At 37.2% G+C, this 17,766-nt stretch overlaps 1 protein-coding gene across 2 annotated transcripts in view; it reads left to right on the top strand.

Moving 5' to 3' along the window:
- LOC118738068 (serine-rich adhesin for platelets) overlaps nucleotides 1-17,766 on the top strand; it is a 137,709-nt gene that overhangs the window by 95,375 nt on the left and 24,568 nt on the right. The window contains exon 2 of one of the 2 annotated variants that reach the window (XM_036468972.1): nucleotides 1,177-3,228. In XM_036468972.1, the coding sequence (XP_036324865.1) occupies nucleotides 1,177-3,228 (2,052 nt within the window). The remainder of the gene's footprint in view (nucleotides 1-1,176; nucleotides 3,229-17,766) is intronic. The other variant, XM_036468971.1, reaches the window with a different exon arrangement.

Consider the following 17,766-nt stretch of genomic DNA (forward strand, 5'->3'; position numbering starts at 1 on the left):
GGGGGTGGTTTCGCAACCAAATACACGTTTATATAGCGAGCCGCTTGCTCCAAGCAGACACCCGCTTGCAGCCGCACCTACTGGTGAACAGACGCCGCAGACTTCAATGAGCCCTTAAACCGAATAAGTCGGAGTGGTCCCACCGAAGCTTCCTCTTTTTCTGCCTTGACCCAAGGCTCCACTCGGATTGGTTACCGCATCTCGGACGTGGGTTGCTCACGTTGCCCAGAGTGTGCGAACGAGGACGCAAGAGTCGGGATTGAGTATAGCCATGTAACTGTAACTGCATACCCAGCGCAACGACTATACCCCATTGCACTCCCAACGACTATACTCCATTGCACTCCAGAAAGGGCCTAGTGCACGAAAATATGCTTTCGAAAAGAATCTAGTAAAGTTAAAACGTTGATACTGAACGACTTACGCGTTGTCATGGGTTGAAACTTGTTACCAGGGGGTTCTGGGGTTGCTAATTAGGAATCTGATGTCAGATTTTCAAAATTCAAAATGGTGGATCCAAAATGGCGACCAACTTAAAAAAAAAGATTGGATTTGTTTGAAACTCTTAACCGCCATTTTGATTTTGAAAATCTGACATCAAATTCGTAACCCCAGAAACCCACTGAAAACGAGTTTCAACCCTTGACAATGTTTAAAACGTTCAGTATCATCGTTTTAATTTAAGTATTTTTTTTTTTTTTAATTTGACAGCCATATTGGGTCCGCCATTTAAAAAAAAAAAAAATTGACTTCAGATTCGTAATCGGCGACCCCAAAAACTCTCGAATGCCGGTTTTTGAACAAATCCAACCATTAAAAAAAAATAGATCGCCATTTTGGATCCGCCATTTTGATTTTTGAAAAACTGACTTCAAAATTCAAATTAGCTACACCAGAAACCCCCTGGTAACAAGTTCCTACCCATGACAACGCGTAAGTCGTTCAGTATCAACGTTTTAGTTTTACTAGTCTCTTTTCGAGAGCATATTTTCGGGCACTAGGCCCATTCTTACTGCCCAAGGCGTTTATGAATTTACTAAAAAAAATTTTGTTTGAACCACTCTTATGAATATGTATATGTATATATACATACATTTATGTTATATATGTAGATTTATAAATGTAGTACATCTAAACCAATTAAATGTAATGTGTTTATATTTTTCTGCTTTCTAGGATACGTCGCGGCCTACATTGGACCTATACACATCAGACTCGTTGCAAGATATGCTCGATATTGATATACGAAGCGAGATCTCCAATGTAGTTGGCGGTAGCAATGAACTTGCTTCTATGGTCAACGATTTGCCGTCCTCTTATGATCACGCCATTGACGCAATTTCATCCTTACACAGTAGTCATGTTCTTAATGGCGGTCTGAGTACAGGCTTTTCCTCTTGGCTAGGGAATAGCTCAGGGCCATCATGGTCGTCGTCGAACGACTACTACGTTGATGTAGGCGCTTGTGTGGATCCCATTTCAGTAATGCCACTGATATCTTCGTCGTTGCTGCATAGGTCGCCAAAAATAAATTTAAATGCGAATAGTTTACAAGGCTCTGTGTATTCGCCTCCGCCCGCCTCGCCTAATGTGAACGAAACTAAATCTCATTTAACATTCTCTCCTGCCCAGTTAAAAGTTAGCGCCGGAGCGATGCGCAACGAGCAGCTTTATTCACACATACCAAAGCAGATAGTGGCGATTTCCTCGACGGTGACAGCGGCCACTACAGCGCCGGCCACACTGGCGACGAACTCAGCACTGCAGCGTAAGAACTTATTAACTGCGGTGGAGACAATCAAAAAAGATTTGGCTACAGAAATGCGCAAAGTTACTGCAACTACTGATGAAATTAAAGTCAGTAGTACAAGTAATAATGCGAGGGGAACTGTTAGCATTACCTCTAATGGAAGTGCCCCTACTAGCAATGTTAGTAAAGCGAAAAATAATATCGGCAGTGGTTTGCTCAATGCAAATGGCATGCTGAATAGCACCACAACGAACACCATCAAACTGGCGCCCGGTATTGGTGGGCTAACATTTGCCAACAGTATCGCCTATAATAAGCTGAAACAACAATCTGCTGCAAAATCTGCGCATAACAGCCAAACTGCTACTACAAATGGCACAATTATACTTAAGAGGGAACGTGACTCCAGTCCGTTGCAAAGTATAAGTGTTGTGAATGCAAACGGTAGCCTAGTTGCAGGCGCTCAGCATGTTACAAAATTAGTAAACCGAAGTGCGCAAAGTTCTAGTTTCACACCAAAGAGCATAGCATCGGTGCATTCACCGCTTATGCAGAATGGCAGCAACGCAATAGGTTCACCGTCATCTTCCTCATCCTCGTCGCACTCCTCACCATCGACTAGTTCGACTAATGGTAGTTTCAGTGCTGGCCTCATACCAATCAGTATCAACAATGGGTCCGCTATTTCATCACCATCCTCTGCCAGCACCACTACTATCACAACAATTTCCGTTAAGCCTCTGCAACAACGAATTAAAATTGCACCTATAGAATCTGAGTTCCCGAAACCAGCATATTCGTATTCATGCCTAATAGCAATGGCATTAAAGAACTCGCGCAGTGGGTCACTGCCTGTATCTGAAATATATAGCTTTATGTGCGAGCATTTCCCGTACTTCCAGACAGCGCCGAGTGGCTGGAAGAATAGTGTACGTCATAATCTCTCGCTTAACAAGTGCTTTGAGAAGATTGAAAAACCCGCGACAAACGGAAACCAACGTAAAGGCTGTCTCTGGGCCATGAATCCAGAACGCATTGTAAAAATGGAAGAAGAGGTGCAAAAATGGTCGCGTAAAGATCCGATGGGTATTCGAAATGCTATGGTACATCCAGAACATCTGGATGCATTAGAGCGAGGCGAAATGAAACATGGTAGCTCAGGTGACTCCGATATCGAATTAGATAGCCAATCAGAAATTGAGGAGACGTCCGATTTGGAAGAGCAAGAGTTAGACGACACCATTGTCGATAATATGTTTGTTGAGGAGGACATTGAAGAGGACGAAATGCTTAGTAGTGGTATTGTTATGAGTAGTTCAGATGCTATCAGTGAGGCGGGAGATGTGAATGGCTGTGGTGCTGGCGACGATGGTGGCGTGGAACAACACCGCGATTTTGATATAGAGGTGAGTTTGGAGACACACAAAATTGAAAGAAAGGAGAAGGTGGTGCAAAGAGTGCTTGAGCTAGAGTCGAAGGTACTTTTGCAATTCTGTATATAGAGTTTTATTTTTCCTCAAGGCAAATTCATACAAGGTGGTGTAGTTCAATCAGCTGATTTCTTCGCCTTACATGTATTTTGTTTTGCTTTTAGACCATCAGAAGCAAAAACAAAATACATGGAAACTTTGGGACGAATTGAGATTTGACATAACACCCGTGATACAAAATAATGTGCTTGTTGTTTTTGTATTTTTGCTACCACCTTGTATAAATTCGCCTTGGTTTTTCCTTATACAAGATAGTAACTGTTGTTATTTACGAACTCAATTCCTTCTAATACAGTACGACAGTGTTGCCAAAAAAATTTTGTTAAAAATCGTCCAAGTGATGATAAAATCTTCAAAAACCCATAAAAACGTTACTGAAACAGGAAAATAAACTCATTTCTCTAGAAATAACTTTACTGAAGACTTTTTTACAAAAAAAAAAAAACTTCAAGGTTTTTATAATTTTTTTTTTGTTATACAAGACCATAACACATTTTATTTAAAAACCCAAAATTACAAGTTTGTGAATTTATAACAGTTTTAATTGACTAGTTCACAAAGCATACAATTAGTTATACATATATTTTTATAACTACACTGAGAAAAGAGCTAAGTTACGTCAAGTATATACACTGAAGAGCAAAACTTGAACAATAGAACGGAAAGTTAAGTTTGTGGTAATGTACTTCTTCAGTTTATTTACTTTATAGTAATTCAAGCTTGCATTTCGCCTTACCGATGTTTAACTAATCGTTTGACCATAAAAATTTTAAGATTCGCATATGGAAACTCAGAAAAAAATGACCAAACAAAAATCAACTGGATTGTTCCAGTTTTGCACCCTCTTAATAATTGCTGAATTTTATAATTCAAAGAGGAGTTCTGGCTCATTTCCTGCAATTTTGTAATCAAGGCGCGTGGAATTTCCGCTGTGAGTGCATTAAGTGCACATACCAAGCAAAAAGAACTTAAAGATTTTGCAAAACGGTCAGAAAGGCCACGCTGTAAAGAATGAAATCATATCGGCCAAATTTCCGTTTTATGGTTATCTAAACAAGCGATAAAGGGCGGACCACAGTCTGCAAGATCGAGAGACCACAAAAAATTGCATTTTGCCAGGCTAGGCTAATTGGAGGGTCTCTAAATGCCAATAAACTTTGGTTCCAAATCAAAAATTACTGTTTTATCACCACAAAGCAAGTGACTGGACATTATGAAAGACATGGGAACAAGTTATTGCAGCACAAAGATAAAGAAGAGAAAGCCTGCTTTGACATCCAGAAAAATTTTTAGTCAGAAACACATTTTTACCAAGAGAAAACATTGGATTGGTATTATTTTGAAGCGCGAATTTACAAGTTCTTCATAAACGACTACTTTATTCCACCACAATTTACTATTAATTAGGGCACGGCCCTAAATTTGTTAACTCTGAGGTTAAAATGAAACGTTTTAAGTCGGAATATTGGTTCAAGTGCTGTGCACCTGCATCAGGGATACGCCTAACGTCCCAAAATATTTAAACTATTAGGTTTGTATGTGTACATTTAATGATGTAGGGCCGTGTTACGCCTTAGGGAGTAAGAACTATGGTAAAATCGACGGTAAAAAGAAAAGTGACAACAAATGAGCATTTTCAAAGAATTTGGCAATTTCTGAGGAATGTTTTCGCAGGCTTTTATCAATTTTAACAGGACAATGATCAGAAATATCCTCCGAAACTGGGGCCAAATATGTATAAATCCCAAGTTTTTATAATCATGGAGTGACCTGCGTAAAGCCCACAATTGATTCAACAGAAAACTTATGGAATTGTTTGAAAATGCCACTGTTCAATTGCGAAAATTCGCCCAATCGCATGCAAGACCTTGGACATGGCGTTGAGGAAAATCGGTGCGCGTTCTCAATAGATTTCGTCTAAAACCTGTGCGAAAGTATCCCAAGATAACCATAAAAGCTAAAATATTCAAATTGGATATGGCCAACTTATTAAAAGACAAGCAAATGGTAAAATTTTCTGTCGGGTGCAAAACTGGAACAATCTAGTTGCTACGTTTTTTTTGCAATTTTTTTCTTTATCTGATTGTGTTAATTATTGTTTTTAAGGCCTTCTGATGAAATAAACATTGAAAATGTGAATTCCGAAATTAGATTACAAAAAAGTCTTCATATATTGCGAATATATTGCAAGAAAATTCACATTATGTATTACTGTTCCGGTTCTGCTCCTCAGTGTATGTATGTTTGTATTTACAAATATGTACATTCGTATACACATTCAATATTGCTCTTATTAATAGAAATAAAATGCCAAACAAGTACGTAGTATTAGTATATACGATGTAAATATGTGCATATGTATGTAGCTCCTTAAAATGGAGAATTGGCACCCATATATTTGTATACATACATATGTATGTATGTATGTTTAACAAAATATAACAGCAATTACTCAGATTTCTGATTAATCAGGTTATGATAAATCAGTTTTATGATTAATCAAATTAATTAGATTCTCATTAATCAATATGTAATTAATCGGAAAACTAATCATTTTGATAAATCAAAAATAATTATTCTTTAATTAATTAATTAACTACGTGTGTCAAGTTAGCACTACACTTTTCGAATTTGGAAAAGTTAACTACGGCATTAATTGTAGTGTTTTTGTTGTAAATTTGTTGTGGAAAGAAAAAATTTGTAGCTCTCGTTTTTTAAGAAAAAATGGTATGTAGTGCTAACTTGACACCATACACCTAGCCGATAGAATTGAGATATTGAAAATGTTATAACGGCATTAATTGTAGCTTTTAACTTTAAAATTTGTTGGGGAAAGAAAAAATGTGTAGCTCTTGTTTTTTAAGAAAAAATGGTATGTAGTGCTAACTGCCGTTATAACATTTTCAATATCTCAATTCTGTCGTCAATGGGGCATGGTGTCAAGTTAGCACTACATACTAAATTTTGTTCGAAAAAGGGTCAACTCAATTTTTTCCAGAAAAACGATAGCTACAAATTTTTTCTTTCCACAACAAATTTTAAAGTTAAAAGCTACAATTAATGCCGTTATAACATTTTCAATATCTAAATTCAGTCGTCAATGGTGCATGGTGTCAAGTTAGCAGTACATACCATTTTTTCTTAAAAAACGAAAGCTAAAAATTTTTTCTTTCCACAACAAATTTACAACAAAAAAGCTACAATGAATGCCGTTGTAACATTTTCAATATCTCAATTCTGTCGTCAATGGGGCATGGTGTCAAGTTAGCACTACATACTAAATTTTGTTCGAAAAAGGGCCAACTCAATTTTTTCGAGAAAAACGAAAGCTACAAATTTTTTCTTTCCACGACAAATTTTAAAGTTCAAAGCTACAGTTAATGGCATAGTAACATATTGGATATCTCAATTCTATCGACTAGGTGTATGGTGTCAAGTTAGTACTACATACCATTTTTTCTTAAAAAACGAGAGCTACAAATTTTTTCTTTCCACAACAAATTTTAAAGTTAAAAGCTATAATTAATGCCGTTATAACATTTTCAATATCTCAATTCTGTCGTCAATGGGGCATGGTGTCAAGTTAGCAGTACATACTAAATTTTGTTCGAAAAAGGGTCAACTTAATTTTTTCCAGAAAATCGAAAGCTACAAATTTTTTCTTTCCACAACAAATTTTAAAGTTAAAAGCTACAATTAATGGCATAGTAACATATTGGATATCACAATTCTATCGACTAGGTGTATGGTGTCAAGTTAGCACTACATACCATTTTTTCTTAAAAAACGAGAGCTACAAATTTTATCTTTCCACAACAAATTTTAAAGTTAAAAGCTACAGTTAATGCCGTTATAACATTTTCAATATCTCAGTTCTATCGGCTAGGTGTATGGTGTCAAGTTAGCACTACATACCATTTTTTCTTAAAAAACGAGAGCTACAAATTTTTTCTTTCCACAACAAATTTACAACAAAAACACTACAATTAATGCCGTAGTTAACTTTTCCAATTTCGAAAAGTGTAGTGCTAACTTGACACACGTTAATTAACTGGCTTTCGATTAATAGGCTTAATCGATTATAGAATGTATACGTTTTAAATTAATCTTGTAAGTTTAACTTTTATACTAGGTTCACATATAAGTAGATTATCCTCATTTTCGAGCTTAACTCCCTAATCTGTAATTAGAAAAAGAGATTAGCCATACAAAATTCGTCCCTTCTTAATCTGTAATTATAAAATAATCACAGATTTAGCCGATAACTTTTCGGTGTCGGCTTTTATCGATTATATTTGCGAAGTAGAGGGAAAATGCCAAATGTAAAAGTAAACAAAAATGGACGCTAGCAAGTAAAAGAGGTTTGTAAAGGTATTTTTAATAAAATATTAAGTTAAAACATATTTAAATTGCTTTATATAGCAGAAAAAAGTGATCACGGTGGCACAGAGACGAAACATAACCTTTTCTTAAGATGTGAGAATAACAAGCACAAAAAAATTGACGGCTAATAATCTGAGATTTGCCTGTGTAAACGGGGTAATTAAAAAACGAGCTTTGATTGAAATAATATTTAAATGTGAACATACTTTTAAAGTATTTTCATAAATACTTGTTCTCATTTAACTCTCACTCACGAACAAACTTTTTAAATAATTCTTTATATAAAAAATGCAACTTAATATGGTGGTTTCCAGTTTATTACGAATTTTGGTTTTGTTGAAGTTTATTTGATAAAAAAAACTCTTCGGATCAGTGCATTTATCCTCGTTATCGGATGATGTTTCTTTAAAGTTACTTATGGAAAATTTACTTTAAATAAAATCAAGTCAAAAACATATTCATAAAAATCAATATTAATATCTCCCTGTACTGCAAGGTAAATTGATGACAAAAACGAAAAGTTTGTTGTCACCTACCAGTGCAACTACCAAAAACCACAGTATATAACTTATTAAAACACTTGGTTGGGTTTTAATGTTATTTCATTTCTCTTGCTTGCACAAGAGCAATTATTAAAACACTTGGTTGCGTGTTAATGTTATTTTATTTCTCTTGTTTGCACAAGAGCAGCCGTTTGTATCGGTCGAGTTATTACAACTGAATTTGCTAAAAAATATTGCGGCGACTACGCCTAAATATCTGACGCTTTCTTACCACCTACCAGTTGCTGCACATGTTTTGCCATATGACTTGCAAAATGCAATTCGGCAATTTTACCTCTTGCTGTTGGCTTTTCCGCTGCAGCGATGTTGTTGTTGTCACGTCCTACCTGGTCGACGCATCGTCATCAATATCGGTGATAGAGTTGTTGCCAGTGTTGCCAGAACTTTTTGGACGAACCGGCTAAATTGGCAAATAAAACCGGCTAAAATGTTTCAACAAAATTTTACGTGTTTTATTTAAATAAATCACGAGTAAAAATACTATTTCTTGGAGAGAAGTTACAAATTCGAGCCGGAAAAAATTTGGGAGTGGGCAAAAATGATGTTTTGTAATTTAGGCAGAATTGAATATGCGCTATCTGGGAAGACAATATCTACATATAATATCTATTCTGTTTGTTGGCACTATATCCAAACACAAACGCATCTTAAGTGTATTAACAGTGAAACAATTTCTTATTTTCTAAGTTTGCGAATACAACTTCACACTTAAAATTAAGACATTTATAACAAACATTTTATGAAGAAAATCCCTTCTTCGTTTAAAATAAAAATAAGCGAAATCGGCCCAATTTCATACAACCTTGCCTGACATGAAAATTTTCTCCACGATAAGGCTAGTAGCCATTTCTAACAGATTTTGAGTCACTTAGTCAAAAATGGAAACATATCGAGCCCTAACCGCCAAAATAACGTAAGCGACATTTTTTTCAAAATTTTATTTTTGATGCAGATATATTCCTAGAGCATCTAGATGCATTTCTGCATCAAAAATAAAATTTCGAAAAAAATGTCGCTTACGTTATTTTGGCGGTTAGGGCTCGATATGTATATACATATTTGAAATTTAAGAAAAGACGGCAAATAGCAAAATCGGCTAAAAACGGCAAATTTTTTGCTGCAAAACGGCTAACAAATCGGCTGCCGGCTAAATGGAAATTTCTCCGGCTGTTTGCTATCGCAACCGGCTAAATCTAGCCGGAAAACGGCTAAAATGGCAACACTGGTTGTTGCTACGCTATTTCCACACTCAAACCTGCCGATGCACCGTCAGCAATATCGGTGGAAGTGGAATGTTGACCGGATACATGTTTACCGGTGTTAACTATATAGATGCTGGTTGATCGTTGATTACCAGTATGCCATTATCAACTTCCTCAATAGCGGGAACATTTTCGGCGGATTTTGGCTTACATTTTGCAGAGTGTTGGTTAAGTAGTTGTAGCGTACAGGGGCTTTCCTTCAGAGGCTGACAAAAGTTTGCCGCTACAGCCTCCTTGCAGTTGTAGAGTGGAATGTATTTACCATTACATTCAGCAATAATGTCTGTTTCTAGAGCGATAATTTTTCCGTCATGGATCACTGGCAGCAACTTTACATTATTACAAAATCTGTATATTTTTGGAAATTTAATAACAAAGTAAATGCAATTCGTATCTTGAAATATATTAATTTTAGAAATGGTCAATAAATCACTTATGCTAATATTTGCAGAGTGTTCAGTAGCTAACAAACCATTGATCTCCATACCATTTAGCAGGATAGGGTTGACAATATTTAACCTGCCCAGAGTGACTGACGTTAAAATGGTTTCCAATTCCATTATAACTGCTCTATTTCTGGTGGAGGCTAGAGAAAAGAGATATCCCGTATCTATTTGAGTGTTTTTTTGCATTTTGTAATAATTTATTTACTGTCACTGTCAATTCGTCTATTTTCTTTTGTGTAGCTGAATTTACCGCTATTTTTTGTTCGTTTGTGTCTAATAGGGCATTGGTTCTGGTCTCGAGTATTTGAAAGTCGTCAGAGTCTGGAGTCCCTGTTATGTAATTCAAGGCAGTCCCCAGAATGTTAATACTTCTAGCGTACCGATGGTGTATTTTATCGCGTCCAATAGTTGTAATATTTCATTAGCGTCATTCTCCAGTAGTCGTTTAATATGTGAATGTGGGAATTGAGTCAGTAGTTTGTCTGTCTCCTCAGCTATTGCTTCGAATGCTGACAAATTAGTTTAGTGAAGTAAAAAGCCATGCTGCTCATAAACAGCTACAGCTCCGGATGTAATTGGGATGTAGTAAGAGTTGGTATAGTCGAGTATTCCTGCGTTGGCTCGAAAGCTTAACGAGAGAAAAATGATCCTAAGGGCGACAAAGGAGAGAGCGGTCAGTGTCTTAAATTATTTTTGTGCACTTTTCGTTCATCAATTATAACAAATGTACCAAGATCCTTTTGGATTACTTTTTTGGTGTAAAGTTTTGAAAACTGGTTTCCTATTCTTTTATTAGTCTTCACATAAACTTTATCCCCTGGATTATACTGTCGTGTTTGTCTATTTTCATTATGTCTTGTAACTCTTTCTGCTGAATACGTGTAAGTCTAGTTTTTATTTCCCTTATTAATTCGTCCGGTGTTGAATGTATTACGTGGCTTTTTATTCGTTACTGAATGAATTGTGCGGTTGTACTTAGCTGTGGCTAGCAAAATTAGCTCAATTGTGTCAGAGGTACCAGTCTCAAGCTTCTGACAGCGGGCAATTTCCGTAAGGGTACTGTGGAATCTTTCCACTTGTCCGTTAGTCGTACTATGGGCAGATGGGGTGGTCTAGATTTCGACGCCAAAGTGATTTTTAAGTACTCATTTAATGGTTTCCGAATTCAACGATCTCTCATTGTCACAGACCAACACCTTAGTATTTCTGTAAAAATTGAGAAGTTCGTATAGGGATTCTTTAACATCAACTATGGCTCTAGATTTGATTGGAAATACTATTGCAAACTTTGAGAACTTGTCTTTTGATGTTAGGAAATGTATCTTATCGGTGGAGTAAATGTCGACATGAAGGATTTCTCCCGGATATTCAGGTAAAGGAGTCGATCCTATTTCTGGGTTTGGGGGATGGCGTTGGTATTTGGCCTCGTGACATATCTTGCAATTAGAAATTATTTCCCTCAAAATTTTCCGTATTTCAGGCAAATAATAACTTTCAAGGACCTGTTCCTGGTTTTCACGGAGTGACCGATGAGCTCGGTTATGTTCGGTTTGAAGAATCCCGCGCTGGTCATCTTTGTTGAAGACGTCTATTACCTATTTGGTGGTATGACGGAATTTGGCGGCCGGATATGCCGTGACCATTTCATCTTGAATCTTTGCCAGGATGGGCAATTCACACTGCAAGCCGTTCACAACATTTGGGTTGACACATTGTTTTATAGTTTTCATCAGTTCTCCTACATTATTGAACGATATTCGGTGCCTCATTCGGGATTTAAATATAATTTTCGAGCTAAGTGCTGTCCTTATTCAAGGACTATTTGATTCCGAAAACAATTTATGGGGTTCTTTACAGTGGGAATTGCTTGAGACAGCGACTATTCGCTATTCGCAGCCATGCTTGCCGAGTCCATGTCATGGTCTAATGCATTTATATGTTGTCGGGAGAGGGCGTCTGCGACGAAGTTTTCCTTACCAGGCTTGTAAAGAAACTGCGGTGAAAATTGCTCTACAAAGGCACGCCATCTTTTCATTTTCGCGTTCGGATTTTTATCGGATAAAGCAAATGTGAGTGGTCGGTGTAAATATTCAAATTCTTTACGCCATACAAATAGTAACGAAGCTTTTGTAGAGCCCATACTATTGCCAGCAGTTCTCTCTCGTTGGTAGCGTAGTTTTCTTCGGTTGAGGAGAGGGTCCGGGAAATCATTGTGATAGGTCTTCCATTCTGTGACAGAACGGCGCCTATGGCATAAGAAGAGGCATCTGTAGTCAGATCAAATGTTTGTTTGTAATCAGGATAAAGGAGCAATACGTCTTCTGATGCAAGGATTTTTTTAATCTTATTAAATGCGTTAAGTGCTTCTTCATCAAGAGTAATTTGAATTTTATTTGACTGATTAGCGCCTATATTTCCGTTTCCCCCCCTTAGGTAGTTCGTTAGAGGTTTTGCAATCGAGGCATAGTCCTTTATAAACCGTCGTTAATATCCTGCTAATCCTAGGAATGAACGCAAAGCTCGTAATGATTTTGGGTTCGAAAATTCTAAAATGTCTTTGACTTTGTCGGGGCATGTTTTGATTCCCTCTTTTGATACGGTAAAGCCTAGAAATTCAACACTTTCCTGAAAGAACTTGGATTTCTCAGGAGAAACACGCATATTGGCATCGAAAAGTTTTGTCAGGATTTGATCAATGTCCTTACTGTGTTGTTCGGCAGTTTTGGAGAGATCACATCGTCTATGTAAACATGCCACGTTTTCCCAATTTCATCCCTAAGGCATCATCAATGGCTCTCTGAAAAATGCTAGGAGCATTATAGGGGAGCCTACAAAACTCGTACTTTCCGTTGTTGACCGAGAAAGCCGTTTTCTCTATCCTTTTCTGCGAGTTTTATTTGGTGAAATCTTGATTTGAGGTATATTGTGCAGAAAAATGTTGCACTTCCCATGTTTGCTAAAATCGCAGAAGAGCCCGGTATTGGGTATTTATCACTTATTGTCTTGGTGTTTAGCTTCCTAAAGTCAATTACGAGTCGTGATTTCTTGTTGCCTTTTTCGTCTAAACCTTTCTTATCTACAACCCAAATTGGATTGTTATACGGGGAACGGGATGGTCTAATGATTCCGTCACGCAACAGATCTGATATCTCCTTATTGACAAATTCCGCAAAAGCAATGGGGTACGGGTAACTTTTCGAGTAGACGGTTAAATCGTCCACGGTCCTTATCGTACCTACAATGCTGGTATTGTAGGGCAGCGCTTCATCTGGATCAGCGAAAACTTTAGCATGATGCTTTAGCAATGTAGAGATATCAATATTGTCCTTGCTTGTTTCCGATTTAGTTTCCACTAATTTGTTAACGTCCGAGCAGTAGTAGTACAAGAGTTTTTCCTTTCCACCATCATAACTCAACGTACCATTCTTTAGGGCAATACTACCACAATACTTACCTCTTTTAATAAGTCGAATCCTATAATGCCGTCAAAGGTCTTCAAACTGGGTAGGGCAAAGAATTCAACATTCTTATTTAATATATTTATTGTACATTTTTTGTTAATTATATCGGTACCGTGGATGGATTTGACAGTGAAAGGGTTATTCACAGGTTTTATTCCCTTTAGAGCGTTAAGGTGTTTACATAGCTCGGTGGTGTCGATTAAAAATCTTATTCCTCTTCCCCCAAGTGTCCTTTCGACATAGGGCAAGAGGGACTTAATCCTAAAAAATTAACGTCGTCTTCCGGTCCGTCCAGGTCATATTCAGCACTCTTAGGTTCCGTGTCATGATAATAGTCATCATATCCGGTATCACTCCAGTATTCACCTTTTGGTTCGTATTGTTGATACGATGTTCCTTTTGTATTGGCAGCTGATCACTTCCATGCTGTCTTTTTCAGCTTTTTCTTTATTCATACCTGTTGATACAGGCTGACGGCGATTGAATATGCCGCCCGTGTTACTGTTATCCGGACGAGTTACCTTAGGGTAAGCTCCTTGATTACGGTACCTATGGTCAATTCCGTGGAGTTGTTGGGGTCTGTTCTGTCTGAAGCGGGAGTACGACGGATCTATGTCCATTGGTACTGGAGTTTGCTGAGTTCGAGTTTGTCCTCGTTGGTCTTGAGGTATTCTACGGTATTGGGGTGAATAATAATAAGGATCTAAGTTATGGGATGCCTGTCTGTTAAAGGAACTTGCAAACATTGATCTGGCTTGGTTCGCTTCCAGTTCCTGCGCTAGGGCAAGTGCTGACGGCAGATCAGCGGGTCTAGAGGAGAAGAGAACATCGCACAAAGGGCGATTGAGTCCCGAGATGAACACGCGAAGTGCATCATCCCGATATTTCTTATTAAGTGATCCTATCAGCGTGGTGTTCTCACCGTGAGTCATGATTGTTTTATTGACTAACAGAGTCAACTTTCTCTCCACTGCATCATAGAACTCCACTACTGCTGATTTTCCTTGTCTAAGAGTCGATAACTCCTGTTCAATTAAGTAAATTTGTCTTTTGTCCGCATAGGCAAAGTCTAGTCGAGAAATGATAGCGTGAAAATTTAAGACTGTATTGAAAGAGGATAAAACACTATCTGCGGCTCCTACTACTTTATTTCGGATTATGCCTACCGCTTGGTAGTGTTTTGAGCTACCGTGATACGCTTCGAACACTCTATAAGCAGTAATAACGGGTCGCGTCGCCTTTGAATTCCGGCAAGGTTTTCACAAGGTCCAAGGATTCGTCACGTGGTATTCCGGGTTGAATAGTCACCGGTTCGTATTGGGTAACACGAACTGGTGATTCGATCCTTGCTAACCTGTTTGTCAGTTCGTCAACCCGATACTGAAATTACCTCCGGGAATGCTCGGTCGCAATACGAATGGCATTATTAAGAAGAGCTTCCAGAGTTTGTGCGTCCATATTTAATTTTTTCTTAGTCAGTTAAGTGTTAAGGCATTTCTCTTTCTAACCGTTACCCACCTTTATAAAATTTATTAATTACACAGGCCGACAGCATTTCAGACCCAGAAACCGGACTATATATTTTCGAAGGATTTTGATACGATGAATCCGAATCTGGCCTCAGAATTGCTCTATCAGCTCTGGTTTTCGAGATAACCTAACCTAAAAGTGCAAAAAGCACCGTTTTTGCCCATATGCCCATATCGATTGAGATAACATAGACATGATATAGTCGATTAATTTTTTGGTTACATCTTCTCTGGGTCTGAATGTTGGTTAAATTTTTTCGGCCTGTGTTATTTAAGAATTGTCAAAAAGGATACTAAAACGGACTTGAAAAAAAAAAAACCGATAAGCTATGTCACTAAATAAGGTATGATAAGGCAGCAGCACGATGATTCCTCTGGTGTTCCAGCAGCAGGGAGACAGGATTACGATGATTAGGATGCTTTATTTTTAGAGCATTTGGCTCTACACTTTTTCCTACTAGTTATGTGGTGTTTTAATTTTTAAACTTTATCTTTTTAAATTGGTAAAAAGCTTCATAAATGTTCACGGTGTTTGTAATTAAAATGTTTTGTTGCGTAATAAATTGTTCGCGGCTCACTGTTTATACAGTGGTTAACTTTCCCGCGATTGTCGAGTGGAGTCGAACCACGGCCACGCACAGGATTTGTCCTTTATAAGGATAACACAAGAACTGCATTGTGGCCCCACGTTGGACGCCACTTATTAAAATACTTGGTTGGGTTTTAATGTTATTTCATTTCTCTTGCTTGCACAAGAGCAATTATTAAAACACTTGCTTGGATTTTAATGTTATTTTATTTCTCTTGTTTGCACAAGAACAGCCGTTTGTATCGGTCGAGTTATTACAACTGAATTTGCTAACTAAAATATTGCGGCGACTACGCCTAAATACCTAACGCTTTCTTACCACCTACCAGTTGCTGCACATGTTTTGCCATGTGACTTGCAAAATGCAATTCGGCAATTTTACCTCTTGCTGTTGGCTTTTCCGCTGCAGCGATGTTGTTGTTGTCACGCGCTACCTGGTCGACGCATCGTCATCAATATCGGTGGGAGAGTTGTTGCTACGGTATTTCCACACTCAAACCTGCCGACGCACCGTCAGCAATATCGGTGGAAGTGGAATGTTGACCGGATACGTATTTACCGGTGTTAACTTATACAGTCGGCACCGTTCGTTTTAATTTTTTTCCTATCCATATTTGCCAATAGCATTCTAGCTGTCCTACTTGGGCATGAGCAGCAGTAAATTTATTAGTACTAGTATCGCCCAGTTGTCGAAATTCGACATCTTTTTTCATACAGTTTTGAATTTTACCTGTCACCAATACTAACTCCTTTATGCGAATTACTATTTTGAAGTCAACCAGCATAATTTATAGTGAATTTACAGGAAGACTTAAAATCGAATTTTGAACGTTAATACCGAATTGATTAATGCTAATTCTATCAAGTCTCCTTCAAATTTCTTCAGTGGCTTTTGAAATTAGACCGAAAAAGGAACCTCGATTTTCATTTATAAAAAATATGCATATGTATTTGTATGTACAGAAAATATGTTCATCACTGACTAATATGTCAAGCATATACCAATTCAGACTTTAAATCAGTTTTTCGATTATATTTGTCTGAGAGCCTCTTAGAGGTTAAAAACTAAATTGCCCACATCGACATAAACTCTTTCTTTTTTTCATCAGAATCGTTAACGGTTGAGAAAGTATCTTGACTTACAACAGAAGATTTCCTTCTCTAACGGCGGTTTCACGCGGGTTTTGGTGAAGACCAATATTTTTCCATCACACGACTGGGCTACAAAGTTACACCAAATTTTATGTTACTAATATGTGTTCTAAAAGTGAAACAAATCTGATCATAAATATGATTTTTTAGGATAGCTCTCAATCCCTGCGCCAAATATCGGAAGACAAACACACTTATACTTCTAAAAGCTTTTGCACGAAACAACAGCGATTCAATGCGATTTTAACATCTGGGAGAAAATGGTTCCCAGTTGAATGATTCTTGCAATTTTATATGTGTATAAATGTAGGTGTATAAAATTCCAAAACCTTACAATAAGAGGTTTTTCAAAATCTGCCATTCTTCTCCGTAAGTGAGTATGGTGTATGTTTCATAGAAATCGAGCAAACGGTGCCTTCAAAAAAGGGATTGCAAAATTTTCTTGTCGCGTATTTATATATAGATTATATATGTATTTTTGGACAACTAATAGGAGAGCAGCATGGTGTTTTACATACAACCCTTTAAATTTTTTAAACAGTAGCTTATATGTACATGTTGAGCTTTGTATTCTTGTACTGCTCTCAGTAATTTAGATGGATATTCCGGATGCTTGACGAATACTTTATATTTGTCCCAGTTGCTTTAAAGTCGGAATGTAGGGATTCTACATCCTAGACCCTTGCCTACATGCATGCATGGTCTTTTAGTCTTGCAACCATGTTATTGTTTTGTAGATATACTTGACACGAACTATTGCAAGTATAAAGAATACTTATATTCGAAACTTAAAAAGAACAAATGTTGTGCGCGCACAATCTTCTCGTTTGAATTGAATTTATCGGTATCTTGTGCATAAAACAAGCTAAGACACTTGAACCATATACTAACTAAATTGTATATAAATCGTACAAGTTACATTACAAAATAAATATAAACTGTAATGTATCAACTTGTCATCTAGAGCGGGTGCGTGAAAATTTTAAAAGAAAAGGAATATCTTCCATTCAAAATGAGTTTTTTCAAAAACGGCTCGATAAGTTATGGGCTATAAAATTTTTACAAGTTATTCATAACATAATTGACCCAAATTAGCAAAAAAATATGATGTGCTATGACCTTCGATTTAAAGTTGGTTCAG

Source organism: Rhagoletis pomonella, unplaced genomic scaffold (genome assembly GCF_013731165.1).
Source record: "Rhagoletis pomonella isolate Grant_MI unplaced genomic scaffold, Rhpom_1.0 Rhpom_scaffold_00004, whole genome shotgun sequence".
Lineage (NCBI taxonomy): Eukaryota > Metazoa > Arthropoda > Insecta > Diptera > Tephritidae > Rhagoletis > Rhagoletis pomonella.